The sequence below is a fragment of the Corvus kubaryi genome, unplaced genomic scaffold (genome assembly GCF_017639235.1).
Source record: "Corvus kubaryi isolate FWS band 111438036 unplaced genomic scaffold, C.kubaryi_AGA036_p1.0 37396, whole genome shotgun sequence".
NCBI classification, from domain to species: domain Eukaryota; kingdom Metazoa; phylum Chordata; class Aves; order Passeriformes; family Corvidae; genus Corvus; species Corvus kubaryi.
In genome coordinates this window covers 15,864,019-15,878,451 of record NW_024581135.1, presented here as the reverse complement: position 1 = coordinate 15,878,451, position 14,433 = coordinate 15,864,019, and the positions used below count along the sequence as shown (strand labels likewise).

Genomic DNA, 14,433 nt, shown 5'->3' with positions numbered 1-14,433 from the left:
AGGGCAGCTGAGAGCGGGGCCAGGCCATGGCGGCCACGCCTGTCGTGCCCACAGCGACTGGGCCATGGGTTGCCAGCAGGAGTCCCCCGCAGGATCCCCCCCTCATCGCTCACCTTTGACGGAGGCAGAGGAGCCTGTGCTGACCTCGGAGCGCAGGGACTCAGAGGAGGGGGCGGGGGCGGGGGCGGGCCCTGGTCGCAAGCTCTCACCCTCGGAGCTGGTGCGACGGAGTTCCCGGGGTCCCTCGCCGTCCGGCCGCTCATCCGACACGCTGCGTAGCCGCGCCGAGACCCGCTCCATTGTGGCACTGATCTTCCTCCGCACGGCCACCGCCGGTGACTCGCTCTCCCCACCACCCCCCGGCTCTGACTTGAGGCTCTCTGAGTCTCTCCGCTCCCTGGAGCTGGCCAGAGCCATGCTCCAGGAGAAGCGGCGTCCACCAGATGGGGTCTCACTGCCTCCGTCCTCCCCCATGCTCTTCTTCCTCTCAGCGGGCGGGGTCCGCTTGAGGAGTATGGACATCCTCCGGAAGAAGCCCCCATCCTTCTCCACCTCATGCAGGTCCTGCACTGACTTGGACTTGGCTGCCAGCCCGGTGGGCCGGTCCTTGCGCAGCTCCAGGGGCACGCCGGCTGGTGTAGGACGGTAGATGCCCTCGTCAGAGACTGGGGGGCCAGCCAGGTGCCGATCCTCGGAGCGGGAGCGGGTGAGGAGCTTCAGCCCCCGGGTGAGGGATGATTCACGGCCCCGCTTGAACTTGGCCTCAAAGACCTCCTCCGAATCGATGTCCTGGATGACCAGGGAGCTGGAGGAGCCGGTGGGCTTCACCTCCCTTCTTGATGCTGGTGCTGGTGTAGGGGGCTTTGCAGGGCTGGCTGGTGGTGTCTCCTTGACATTTGGTGGGGGCTCATTGGTGGTTGGTGGGGGCTCCTCGGTGGCTGGCTCCCCACCTGGCATGGCTCCCATGGCTTGCATCATCTTGGCATAGGAAGACTTTATGTGGGTTTGGGGGCCAAGGGTTGTGGGCTGTGGTGGGGTGGGAGCTCCTGTCCTGGCAGCCCCCTCCCCACTGGGTCCAGCAGCCTTGGTGGGTATCTTCTCTTCCTGTCCCCTGTCCATGGGCTTCTTCCCTGTGGTGGTGGCAGCCTTGCTGGACCCAGGCGGGCCACGTTCCTCAGGGATACGCCTCCTCCCTGAGGCAGCCTTTGCAGGGGGGGCCTGGGGAACAGTGATATCTGCTGGAGAGGGTGTTGGTGTGCTTGGGGTGTCTGGTGGCATTGTGGGCCGAGCATCAGAGAGGGCAGAGAGAGAGGGGGACTCCTTGAGCCATTGGGCCTCCAGGCAGGCCACTGGGATCTCCAGGGGTGCACCAGAGCGTCGATGCCGGACGACAGGCTCAGCGTCCCCATGGCTGAAGGAGCTGCTCTTCTGCAGCCGGCACTCAGTGGGGAGGAGGCGCGGTGAGGTGGCTTCACTGGAGGCTGCCCGCACCAGCCGCGGCACCGCTGGTGCCTCCAGCCGGGCCGACCGTGAGACTTTCTTGTCGGGACTGACCCCAAGGGTCTCCAGGAGGGGACCCCGCAGGCCGCTGACCTTGCTGTCCCCAGAGCTGCCCCGCAGCAGCCGCTGGCGCATCAGCTCCAGGCGCTGGGCATGATCGTCCTCCCCCCAGGCCACCTTCCGCCTTGGCAGCTCCATGGAGGCTGCCTTGGCCAGGGCCCGGCGGGGGTCCCGGACCACCTCAGCCCCCTCCTCAGTCCTCGGGAGCTGTTGGAGCAGCAGGGCGCTGTCAGCAGAGCCACCCCTCTTCAGCTCTCCTCGACGGGCACTCCCTGGGGACTCCAGGCTGGAACCCTTCCTCATGGCTTTGCGAGGATACTCTGGCCGCTTCTGGGCTTCAGGGGCTTCCTCATCAGAGGAGCCAGGTGCCTCCACCTCTGCGCATGGTCGCCGTGGCCCAGCACCCCTTGGGCGCTTCCCCAGGGCCACCCCTGGCTTCCCTGTGCCCTGGCTCTGCCACTCCATGGCCAAGACATCCCCCTCCGGCTGCAGCCTTTCGGATGTCCCAATGGTCTCATCATCTGTGGGGATCTCATTGAGTGACATGCGAGAGCCAGAGAACTCCACCTGGTGAGGCATGGGGATGAAGGGCAGCTCATCCAGGTCATCTGAGTCCGAGGAGGATGACAGTGCTGGTGACTCCTTGAGGTGCCGGGGCACAGCGATGGAAAGGTGGTTGGACGTGTCCTCCAGTAGCTCTGGGATTGGCCGCAGCACCATGTTGCACTTGTAGCTGATCTGCGAGCGCTGCAGCCGGCAGAGAGGGCTGGATCAGGCCCAGGTGCATGGCATGGCATCATCCTGCCATTACACATCCCCCCATCCTGCCCAAGACACAATCCCACCTGCCCTCTCCCTCCCCAGCCCCTGCCTTCACCTGCCATTTCCGACGGGAGATGAAGAGCTTGAGATGGTCAGTGCTGATGACCTTCCCTTTGGCCAGCGTCTGTGGGGTGAGGGGACAGTGGTGTCCCTGGGAGCCTGCAGCAGGCTCAGGGAACCCCGTGGCCTCTTGGTGTTGGGTCCATGCCCAGGCTCACCTTGAACCAGGGATGCTCCAGGGTCTGTTCTGCATTGGGTCTCCTGTGAACCGACACCATTGGGTGAGAACCACCCAGGCTCAGGGGCTTTGGCCAGGGGAAGAAGGGCAGGAGATTCTGGCTGCCCATGATGCACCCCGGCAGAGCCATGCAGCCAGCCTGCCCTTGGGCACCCCAATGCACAGGGATCCCTGCCCTCCCTTGAGCACAAAGCTCATGCTGAAGGGGCAGGGGATGGGGAAGGGGACCCTGCAGCACTCACAGTTTGTCATTGACCAGCACTTTGATGACAAAGCCCTTGGCTTCCCGGGTGAGCCCCTGGAACATCCTCTCCTCAAAGGCCACATTGTAGTTGCGGATGTTCATCAGCGTTGTCTTGTCATTCTCCCCCACAAAGGGGGAGATCCCTGTCAGGCTGCCAAGGAGGAGACACTGTCACTGGGCCATGGGGCCATGGGAAACAGCATGGCAAGTACAGGGAACTGAGGACAGGACCCCAGACCCCATCTTTGAGGTCATGGGGCCATGGGAAACAGCATGGCAAGTACAGGAGACTGAGGACAGGACCTCAGACCTCAGCCCTGCCGCCATGGGGAGGGCAGAGGTAGGAGCAGCTGGGAAGGAGGCTGAGTCTGTAAGGAGTCATGTGCATGGTCACAGCCTCAGCTCTGGAACTGGTGAGGGGATGGAAAGAGTGTCCCTCCTGTGAAGACACACCAGGGCACTTACCAGAGGTATGCGATAACCCCCACAGGCCTGCAGAGAGGAGAGCACAGTTACTGCACATCACAAGCCCTCCAGGGTGCCCAGTCTCTCCTGGCATAGCAGGGAGCTCATCGACCACCCAAGGGCTACCCTTACCAGATGTCAGTGACGCTGGAGACAGGGGTCTGGTTGACAATCTCAGGGCCCACAAACTCAGGGGTGCCATACTTGCAGTACTGTGGCTCCTCAGATGTCAGCTCTTGCGCGTTGCCGAAGTCACAGATCCGGATCTGCTCGCTGCTCAAATCTGCCATCAGGAGGTTTTCTGGCTACAGGACAGTGCAGAGCAGAGGGAAGCTTGGCAGGAGGCAGGGGCTTTCCCCAGGGAATGAATGTTCCCTGTCAGCAGGACCACTCCCCATCCAGTGCACCAGGAGCAGGAGGCACCGGGCAGGAGTCTGTAAAGACCCGCACTCACTTTGATGTCCAGGTGCAGGACACTGTGCTGGTGCAGGTAGCAGATCCCTTCCAGGACCTGCCGCATGTACGACCGGACCTGCAAGAGTTGAAGTGAGGAGAGTGGGCACCCCAAGCATGGGTCAGCTGTACACTGGCCCTGTGCAGAGGAGGATGCGGGCTGTGGCCCCCTTAGTAGCCTGATACAGTGAGCACTACACATCTCTAGGCTGGGACAGACCCCACTGGCCCCAGGATTGCTCCCTTCCACATCACTTCGCTCCCACAGCGTTCGCTCACCTCTGACTCGCACACTGAGGGCTTCCTCACCATTCTGTCCAGCAGCTCTTCTTCAGAGCAGCTGGGCCCCAGTCAAGGAGCATAGAAATTCCATGCTCCATTGTGCCCCACACCCAGCTCCTCTCCACCCACTCTGCCCACCCATTCCCCCCAAAAGCCTCCCCTCCTCTCCTGTGCTGTGCACTCATGGAGCAGTGCCCAGAGGATACAGCTCCATGACCACGATGACAGCATTCTTCTTCTCAAAGGCATCATGGAAGAAGACGATGCGCTCATGGTCCAGCTGAGAGAGAATGTGCAGCTCCCGCCGTGCTGACTGCTTGGCCTTGGTCCTCCCAGGGATGAACTTGGCAGCAAAGTCCAGCCGGGTGCTCTTCTCTGTCACCCTCCGCAGATAGGAGAAAGCCCCCCTGCAATTCAGCAGTGGGGGTAAGGGAGGATAAGAAGGTGGGTGAGCAGGAGACACCCCCCCTTCCTTGAGCAGCTGGCACAGGCACCCACTCTGCAGGGAGCTGCCTGCTGCCTCAACAGCTCTCAGTGACCATCCACTGAGAGACCCCAAGCCTGGCTTTTCTCTGACCACCCCAGCTCCCCACCCTAAGCTGGCACAGGAGCATCTGTTGACAGCTGAGAGAAGCCCCAGCACACCAGGATCTGGCATATAATGGAGCTCAGTCACCCATGTTGGAGCCCCAGCTCCAACAGCTGGCTCCAGCACCCCACTCCCTGCAGGGCCCAGGATGCCCCATCTTGCCAGTGGCCACCTACCTCCCAATCTCCTCATGCACATCATAGTAATCTGTCAGGCGTCGTGCCTTGTTCAGTGCATCCTCCTCCATGGTGGCATCAGCAGTGGGCTGGGCTGGGAGAAGGAAAGGGGTGGCAGGGGGCAAGCCAGACACGTAGGCTCTGCCCTCAGGGGCTGGGGAGCCAATCAGCCATACCTGCCCGCACGACCAGCTCTGCTTTGCAGGAGACCTCCCCAGCCAGGTTCTTGGCCGTGCAGGTGTAGACGCCACTGTCAGGCTCGGCAGCACCCAGCACCACCAGCGAGCACTCACTATCCTCATATACGAAGCTCAGGTGGCTGCTCTCCTCCAGCAGCTCCCCATCCTGGGGGTGGCAGGGATGTTGGGGGTGTCCTGTCTCATCCCTGACCAATTCCCACCACCCTTACCCCATGGATAGGGCATGGGACACATCCTTGATCACCAGTGCAGCAACCCAGGCGAGGCAGTGAAGTGTGCGGGTCTGGTGGGAATATGGTTGAGGATGGGGTTGGGGGTTCCCAGCTCACCTTGTACCACATGATGGCCGGCAGCGGTTTCCCCTCCACCACCACAGCAAATCGCGGTGTCTCCCCTTCCTGGGCATCGATGTCCTCCATGATGGACTCAAAACGTGGTGCCTCTGCCAAGAGACGGGGCATGGGGCACCTTGGCGTAGTGTCACCTCCCTGCCACTGGCACAGGGTGTACAGCTGCAAGGCACTGCAAGTAGGGGTAGGGGCATGAAGTGACATGGGGCAGTGCCACTCCAATGCACATGGAAGTGGGACACCTCTACAGGGCAGACCACCAACGGCATGTCTGCAGCAGCATTTGGCAGTTCTCCATTGGAGTGGGGCACTGTGGGGCAGTGTCACTTACAGCACACAGGATGGAGCATGTTACATAGGGATGTGGGATACTGTGGGGCATTGTGGAGGTGTCCCCTGTGGTTCATGGCTATAGGGCGCTGGGAGCAGTGCCTCCCAATTATACTCAGGGATATGACACCCTGCAGCAGTGCCACCCATGGCATATTGCTGAGGGACACCATGCACAGTCATGGGACACATGGGACACCGCTGCCCAGGTCAGACATGGGTATGGGACACCCAGCAGCAGTGCCAATGCATGGTTCCTGGTTTTTCATCCCCATGATTTCCACCCTGTAGAGCGGCATCCCCACAACATATGGGTGTGAAGCACTGAGGAGCAGTGTCATGCTATGGGGCAGTGCCCCCATGGCACATGGGCATGGGGCACCACGGAGCAATGCCACCCTCCAGGGTAATGCTCCCCCCACCATATGGGCTTGGAGCACCATAGAGTGATGCCACCCCCCAACAAAGGGACATGGGCTTGGAGCACCATAGAGTGATGCCACCCTCCAGCAGAGGGACACGGTCCCCAGTGCAGGGGCACCTACCTGCCAGGCGGAGGCGGAGGGTGCAGTGGGCAGTGCCGTGGCAGTTGCTCACCTCACAGGCCAGCAGCCCCACAGCCCCCCGGCCCACACACAGCAGCCGCAGGCAGTGCTGGTCATCGTCTGGCATCGTCATCTCACACGTGCCCTCCAGTTCCCCCAGCACCTGCCCACCCCTGCAGGCAGACCAACTGTCACATCACAGCTCCATGGGCAGACCCACTGCCCCATTGATAGATCACACCCCACAGCCCCATGACCACCTCCTCACCTACAGTCAGGGGCCCACCCCGCAGCCCCTGCAAAGTGCTCACACCCTGTTGCTAGCTCTGCCTCCTCAATGGCTCTTGCCCCTTAATACCCCACAGAAAGCACCCTATGACCTGCCCCCCCAATTCTTCAGAGCCCTGGACTTCACCCTTGTGTGCACCTGCAGACCAGTCCCAGGGAAGGAGCCCCACACACACACACGGTGGGCTAGATGAAGAGGTGGTGTGGAAGTCCTTCTTTATGCATCCTGTGGAGTGATGCTAGGCACGGGGCAGGCAATAGGCACAGTGCCACATCCTACCTCTTCCAGGTGACGGTGGCCTCCACATGATTGATGGTGATGGTGATGGAGGCTGGCTGGCCTTCTACCACATACACCACATCTGGCTTGTCCAGGATGACTGGGGCCTCCTCCAGGTAGGGACCTGCCAAATGCATTGTCACCAATCTCTCCCCATTCCATGCCACCCAGCCCTGGGCAGCTTACCACCTGACAAGGGACAGAGACCTTGACCCCAGCTGCCCACTCCCTCCCCACTGCCCTTCTCACCCCGGTCCAGGAGCTGCACAGGCCCCACAGGTGGGGAAGGCTTGCTGTTGGTCTTGGGAGTGGCAGTGATGACACGGAAGAGGTACTGGGCACCCTTGGTCAGCCTGTGCACTGTGTAGGTGGTGTCCCGCACACCGGTCACCAGCACCACCCACTGCATCGTGCCCAGCACTTGCATTTGCACCACATAGGTCACCGAGTTGGGGTCTGCAAGGGGAGAGGGTCAGTGCAGAGCCCCTGGCATGGGGCTACCCCATGCACCCCATCATGGCATTGCCCACCCCCTGCCATCTTCCTGCCCATACCCTGCCCCCTCACCTATGGCAGTGTCCAGCCACTTGGGCTTGTTCCACGTCAGCGTGATGGCTCTGCCGGTCACTGAGGCCACAGTGGGGGGCCCGTCTGGGGGTGTTGGCACCACATCTGCATGGAGAGGTGGGCCAGGATGTAAGCATGGCCACTCCCTCAACTCATCAGGGCATCTGCCTCACGCTGTGGGAGATACTGGCTGAGGGGATGGATGAGGCCAGCAATTCTTTCTGGTTTCCTGGTAGGGGCTCAGCCTGCCAGCCCCTGTGAGACTGGCACTGCCAGCAAGCTTCATGCAGGATCTAGTGGTCCAGGGATGACCCCACAAGATGAGAACTGCTCTGCTGGCCCCACTTTTTGGTTGGACTAGAGACCTCCTGAAGTCCCCTCCAACCTGAACTGCCCTGTGATCGAACCTATTCCCCTAGGACCTTGCGACAGTCCTGGGGCACAGCCTGGCAGGGTGGCTGTGAGTGGCTGCACATCCCAAGTGGTGTCTGCTGCTGCTTACCGGTGACATAGAGGTGTGCATAGCATGTGGCCTTCCCCACTTTGTTGGCAATGACGCTTTTGTAGACACCAGCATGTTCGTGTCTGACAGCCGTGAATACCAGACGATGGATGTCTTTATCTGGTGGAGAACAGGGGGACACAGGTAAGACCCCACCAACTAAGCAGCATGGAGCTCCCCTTCCTCCCTCTTGGGGTGTAAAGGTCTAGGGAGTGATGGCTCCTCCAAGGGTGTTCCGCCTTCTCCCACCCCGTGTAGAGGGACCCCAGGGAGTGGGGAGGGCAGCAAGGAGTCCTACATTGCATCATCTTGCGGTCATCAGTGCTGTCAATTCGGGAGCCATTGTGGTACCAGGTGATGGAGGGGTAGGGCATCCCGGCAACCTGGCACTCCAGCATGGCCTCCTTCGACTCCACCACATCCAGGTTGTGCAGTGGCTTCAGGAAATCGGGCATGGTGAAGCACTCTGCCTCTGTCTCCACCTGCTCTGGCTCCTCCGGGATGGATGGCATCTTCTCCAGCTTAGAGCTGCAAGAGCCCACACATGCTCATGATGGGAGCATGGTGCGGTGCCCCCAGCTCAGCCCCAGCCCTAGGCTTTGCATAAGCCTATTGTATACCAAGTCCCAGAGGGGAGCAAGCAGGGGGAAGCAGATTCCAGTTGATGGTCCAACTCTTACATCTGGGAGGCTGCAGATGGCCGCGGCTCCTCCACATAGAGCTCAGCAGAGCACTCCACATGGCCATGGGTGTTCCTGGCGGTTGCCTTGTACTGCCCTTCATCTTCACTGCCCACGTGCACGATGACCAATGAGTGCAGCCCTCCATCCTGCTGAATCCGCACATTCTCCCCCTCCTGCACTGGCCGGCCTGCACAGAGACACACACAGCATCAGTAGTAGCATCCCCTCCAGTCCCAGCCAGGTGCAGCCTTTGGGTGCAGCCCCCAGGGAGATGAGGAGGGGTCGCCCTGCAGGGCCCTTGGCAAGCTCTCTGGGCTTGGGGGTTACCAAAGTGAGTCCAGGTAACCGTCGGAGGGGGACTCCCACTGATCATGCAGACAAAACGCGCTGTCCGCCCTTCCACCACGTCCACATCCTCCAACTTGCGGGTGAAGAGCGGCTGCATAGAGGGCTGCACTGTCAGCCGGGCACTGCAGGTCAGCTCATCTGCAAGGAGAGCAGGCACTGGTGAGCCCCCACAGCTCATGCCTGTGCAGGGCAGGAGGCAGCCTGTGACTCCCCCCGGTTGCAACCCAGCAACCACTGTAGCTGTGGGTGAGCATGCCCCATACATGGTGGGGCCTGAGCCCAGGTGTGTGGGGTTCCAGGCTCTATCCCTGTGCAGGGTGGGGGAGTACAAATGTGTGCAAGGTCCCCATGCCCAGGGTTGGGGCTCTGATGGCAGCAGGCACCTCTTTCCTCTTTCCACAGCAGAACAGGTGCCAGCAGCAAGGTGGGGTGGGAGGATGCCCTGTCCTCCCCATAGGGCAGGGGAGCACAGCTGGCCTATCCCCTTGAGGACAGGCAGTGATGCTTAAGCAGGTAGTGCCACCACATGCAGCATCCAAGGAGCAGCATGAGGACAGGTGCAGGCTGGATGCTCCAGGTGTGGAGAGCTGTGCTGCAATGACGGTGTTGTCACCCACCCTGGGCAATGATGGGCAACACTATTCTCAGGCACACCCTCACATCCCTGAGCCCCAAACTGTTGCTATCCTCAAAGCCCCACAGGCATACAGCATCCTTCATGGAGGGGTGCACAGGCACCAGCCTCAGGGTGCAGGGAATGCCGATTCATCCTGCAACCCCCCAACCCTGCTGCCTAGGTGAGCTGGAGAGTGGGCTCTGTGTGGGCAGCATACACAGGCACAAGCGTGTCAGAGCCATGGGACAGAGGCCCATGCTACTCTTGCTGAGCTGCAACCAGTGAGGATTTGGTGGGAGAGGTTGAGAAGCCCTGACTCCCTGCCCATTTCTCCACCACCTCCCAAGCCAGCAGACATGTCAGTACTGGAGCTGGGTGCCCAGAAGCTCTGGAGGCAGGGGACAGGGACAGCTGGACCCCAAGCCTGCCTCCACCTGGTGCAGCCATGGTGCAAATGCATCTTCCCATGTTTCAGGGAGCGACATGCACGCTGGCAGAGGAGCTGAGTGGAGTGAGGTGGGACAGGGCTTCAGGGCTCAGGGTGCTGGAACCCAAGAACTGATGCACACCAGGTTTCCCTGAGAAATCTTCCTAGTGCCTGGGGCACCAACCACTGCCTAGCCCCCTCTCCCCCACCTCCAGCACTCACAGCTACATCCCTGGGGAGAAGAGCCTTGAGCCCAGAGCAGGGAGGTCTATCCACCCCCCTGGGGCCAAGCCCTGAGTGAGCACCCCCCTGGGGGACCTGCATGCCCGCCACTTACCTTTGGCAGTGCTGAGCTTGCAGGTGTAGATTCCACTGTCGTCTTCATGCACAGAGGTGAGCAGCAGCTTGCACTTGCGCCCATCAAAATGCATCTTGCATTTGAGCAGGGCAGGCTGGAGCAGCCGGCCCCGGGACAGCCAGTCCACGTCCATGTCTGGCGGGCCGGCCACCATGCACTCAAAGACCGCCATCTCCCCCGCCCCGACCACCAAGTCCTGCAGGGGAACCACGATGGCCAAGGACTGGCACTCGGGGCGAGCTGCCCGGGGAAGGGGGAGAGAGAGAAAGAAAGAGAGAGACGCATCTCAGCAACTGAAAAGCAACCATGAGAGGTAGCGGGAATGGAGAGGGAGTACGTGCAGGGCAGTGGTTCATGCAGGGAGGGGGCCTGGTGCAGCGGGCAGGGAGTGCAGCAGGGAAGGGTGGGAGGGGAGGCGAGATGTGGAAAGCAGAGCTGAGCCAGGGAGGGGGCTGGGGGTGAGGGGAGGTGTCCGTGCCAGGAACACACCACACAGCGCTTTACCAAACAGATTTTATTAGAGCTACAAAAAAAAAGGGTCACGGCCACGCAGCCCGCCCCCCCCGTCAAGCCCCCTCCCTGGGGAGAAGAGATCCACAGCCAGGGGATGCTTCTGACGGACCCGAGCCCTGGGGCTACAAGGTACATCTCTTGGTGGCCAAGCTGGCACCTGAGTGGCCACCGTGAAGCCAAAGGGGCCAGTGCTCTCCCTCCCCGCTGCAGCTCAGGCAGGGTGTTCCCCTGTGGGGTCCCTGGGGTCTCCTGTCTCCCATGCTCCAAGGTGACTGTCACAGAGCTGCCACCGCACTGCAGCCCCTTCCCTACAGCCCTGGCCGGCACAGCGGCAACTGTGGGCTTAGCTCCCCACTCCCTTTCCGTGGGCAGCAAGAGAGAGGCAGCAGAACACGCAGACAGGGACAAACGGATGGAGCAAGAGACAAGACAGCATCATATGGGCACCCTGGCCCGGCTGAGGGGGCGCCTGCTGCTCCCCTGCTGCTTCCCCCGCCCCGCCTCAGTTACGCCTGCCCCGGCCATCTGGCGAGCCCCTGCCCACAGTCGAGGGCCCGCGCGTCCCCGCGGTGCGTCCAGGACGAGGCGGCGGATGGAGAAGGAGGTAATAACACAAGGTGAGGTCCACTGCCTAAGAGGTGTCCAACTAAGAGCCCCGCAGCTGCGGCTCTGAGAGATGCACCCCCTTATCGTACTCCCCCTGCGTACAGACAAAAACCGCAGTCAGCAAGCAGAAGGGTTAGTGCAGCAGCGACGGGACCGGCACGGACACACATGCCAGCGCCGGCACGAGGGGTGCAAGTGGGCAACAAGGCACGGAGCCATCTGCTGAGCTCTCCAAGAGGGGCTGGGGTTGGGCCATCACCCCTGCAGCCCAGCTCCTGGCAGTCGTGGGACACTGGGACGGCTTCCGCTCCCACCCCCGTGCCGCCGCGCTTTGCTGTAGGCTGGGAGCATAATCCCGGCAGAGTACAAGCAGTGCAGCCAAGGCCAGGGTGGGATCGGCACAGCCCAGGGGGGCTCAGGCAGCCATCAGCAGGGAGGGCTGGGGGGAGCAGGGCACACACAGCAAAGGGCAAGAGGAGGGAGGCAGCATCACTCATCCCCACAGGCTCCTTCCCTGGCCTTGGGGATACCAGGCAGAGCCTGGCTATCAGTCCCAACTCCCCCACCCCCACCCCCTCAACACTGCACACATACTTTGGGGTCCTCAGAGGACCACAGCAGGGCTGGGGAGTGATAGCAAGGAAAGGGGACTGGACAGTCAAGTCCCATGCGTATGGGACATTGCTGGAAATGGGCAGAGAGGGGCCCTTGCAAGTTGCCCTGTGCCTGGCACACAGCTTGCAGGCAGCCTGGGGCAAGGAGGGAGCAAGCTGCAGGACATGAGGACATTTCCTACAGAGCTCTCAAGGCCAAAAGCCCTCTCTGGGCAGCCAGGGGCAGCACTTGGCCCCATAAGTGGGTATGTGGAGGGAATGGCGTAAAGCTGGGCTGTGAGAAGCAGTGGGGTCTGGGTCAGATCAGTGGGGCTCTGGAACAGCAGGCAACAGGTGGGACCCAGGGCTGCACATCTGGATAAGACAGCAAGGCAGCCTGCCTTCTGCTGCAGGGCCAGCCTCTGTGGACAGCCCGAGGCACGCAGCTCCACTTTCCTGTTCCCCGCCTGTGCCACCACAGGGTGGGCTGGCTTGTCCCCTTCTTAGGTCACACCACCAAGGGGGGGAGCTGCAGTGGCCCCTTCCCCACAGCTCATGCAGGGCACTAGAGCCAGCTGGCGCCTCAGGTTCTTGGGTGACATACTTAGGGAGTTTTACCTCTGACCTCCAGCTTGGCCTCGCACTGCTTGGTGCCATACTCGTTGACAGCCTTGCAGGTGTAGAAGCCGGTATCAGTGTGCTCTGCCGCCAGGATGTGCAGCGTGAAGAGCCCCCGCACTCCCTCTGCCTCCTCCACATGGTGCCGGCGGCCATACTTCACTGGCTGCCTGTTTCTCAGCCTGCTCCAGACAGAGGCAGAGCAGCATGGTCATACCTGGCCCTGCACACCCAGCCTGGCTATCCCCAAAAAAACCCCTCTCCAACACTCCTTGCTCAGGATGAGAGCTCCATGCTAACCATCCCCAAATGGAGAGGTCACTGTGCCTGTTCCCTCCTTTTCTGCCCAGCTGTGACACCAGAGAGAAGCAGGACTCACCAGTAAATGATGGGCTTGGGCTCCCCACGGACACGAACACTCATACTAACATCCTGCCCCTCCAGCACCGACTGGTCCGACAAGGATACCTGGGGAAACAGGGGTCAGAGAGCAGCAAGCACCATCTGCACATAGGGCCATGCACCCCCACCACTGCACCCAGGGCTGTGTGTCCCCTATCACAACAGGAATACCAGGGAAGCTGGTGCGGTGGAGCCTGCCCAGGTGCTGGGAGCACGCCACATCAGATCAAGGGGTAGGAAGACCCGACCCAGCACTTCCTGGCACCGAGGACCATAGCGCTGCAGTCACAGGGCACTGTACCCCCTCTACCAGGTCCTGGGGGAGTTGTTTCTCACCTCAAAGGTGGGTGCAGCCTTGAAGGTGGTCTCTGGGGAGCCGTGGGCAGCCCCATGCTCGGCTCTTGGCTGCAGCTTCATGGCCGGTCGGTGCTGGGGGGTGCCAGACTCGGGAAACTCTTCCAGGGGGCTCAGGTACTCCTCGTCCGATGTGATGGGGCTGGCCTGGCCGACGGTGGTGGGCAAGTTCCCATGCCGCTCCACAGCGGGTGCTAGCACAGAAGCGGTTGGATAAGGAGCTGGCAGCAATCGGAGCCGGGCAGGCGGGTCAGGGCACGCCTTCCCACTACCCTGCACTACAGGGGTGGACACTGACCCCACGGCACATCCCGGCTCGGCAATGGCCGGCAGCGAAGGGGTGCGTGGCCGCGCCGGGGGAGGGGGTGAGCAGCACGCCGCGGGATGATAAGGGGACGCGATATTCCGCAAGGCGACAGCAGGGCTCAAGTGGCTCTTACGCAGCGGCCCGCGCTCCCATCCTTAAGCCGCCCGGATTCCCGGGATGGCTGTCCCTGCCCGGGCCGGCACGGCTGAAGGTGACATTGGCAGCTGTGCTCCCCCCGCAGCCCGCCCGCCCGCCGGTCCGCTCCATCGGGGGCCGGACTGGGGGACTCGCGGGGTGCGGGATACAGGGGCCGGCACAGGGCGGGATGGGGAGCGGCGAGCGGCACGGGGTGCTGCCAGAGCCCAGTGGCCACCACGGGGGTTCCAGCCCCCTCAGCCCGGCCGCCGGAGCGCTCTCAAGCTCCCTGCCTTGCGCCGGGGAGGCGGGCGGCCTGCCCGGTACAGGGCGAGGGCTGTGCCCCCGCGCCTCCGTCATGCCCGCGGGCAGCCTCCAGCGGAGAGCTGGGAGTCTGAGCCCGGCTTCCCCCTGTCCGCACCCCCCCGAAGCACCCCGCACTCACCGGGGCTACGGCAGCCCCGCGAGCCGACCCACGCCACAGGGCCGAACCGCCGCCGGTTCGCCCGGGCGTGGGTTCCGCCTCCTTTTTTTTTTTTTTTTTTTTTTTTTTTTTTTTTTTTTCGTGCAGGGACAGCCATC

General features: G+C 62.0%; 1 protein-coding gene across 4 annotated transcripts in view; it reads right to left on the bottom strand.

Moving 5' to 3' along the window:
• SPEG (striated muscle enriched protein kinase) overlaps positions 1-14,433 on the bottom strand; it is a 39,135-nt gene that overhangs the window by 5,396 nt on the left and 19,306 nt on the right. For all 4 annotated transcript variants that reach the window (XM_042041010.1, XM_042041011.1, XM_042041012.1 and 1 more), the window contains 24 exons: positions 13,392-13,603; positions 13,033-13,121; positions 12,654-12,835; positions 10,303-10,563; positions 8,902-9,060; positions 8,572-8,761; positions 8,190-8,419; positions 7,892-8,011; positions 7,390-7,494; positions 7,072-7,278; positions 6,823-6,946; positions 6,255-6,427; positions 5,359-5,471; positions 5,006-5,174; positions 4,830-4,923; positions 4,271-4,471; positions 4,062-4,122; positions 3,784-3,861; positions 3,462-3,634; positions 3,330-3,356; positions 2,863-3,015; positions 2,601-2,643; positions 2,438-2,506; positions 114-2,307 (listed from right to left, as the gene is read on the bottom strand). In XM_042041010.1, coding sequence (XP_041896944.1) covers positions 114-2,307; positions 2,438-2,506; positions 2,601-2,643; positions 2,863-3,015; positions 3,330-3,356; positions 3,462-3,634; positions 3,784-3,861; positions 4,062-4,122; positions 4,271-4,471; positions 4,830-4,923; positions 5,006-5,174; positions 5,359-5,471; positions 6,255-6,427; positions 6,823-6,946; positions 7,072-7,278; positions 7,390-7,494; positions 7,892-8,011; positions 8,190-8,419; positions 8,572-8,761; positions 8,902-9,060; positions 10,303-10,563; positions 12,654-12,835; positions 13,033-13,121; positions 13,392-13,603 — 5,427 coding nt within the window. The remainder of the gene's footprint in view (positions 1-113; positions 2,308-2,437; positions 2,507-2,600; positions 2,644-2,862; positions 3,016-3,329; positions 3,357-3,461; positions 3,635-3,783; positions 3,862-4,061; positions 4,123-4,270; positions 4,472-4,829; positions 4,924-5,005; positions 5,175-5,358; positions 5,472-6,254; positions 6,428-6,822; positions 6,947-7,071; positions 7,279-7,389; positions 7,495-7,891; positions 8,012-8,189; positions 8,420-8,571; positions 8,762-8,901; positions 9,061-10,302; positions 10,564-12,653; positions 12,836-13,032; positions 13,122-13,391; positions 13,604-14,433) is intronic.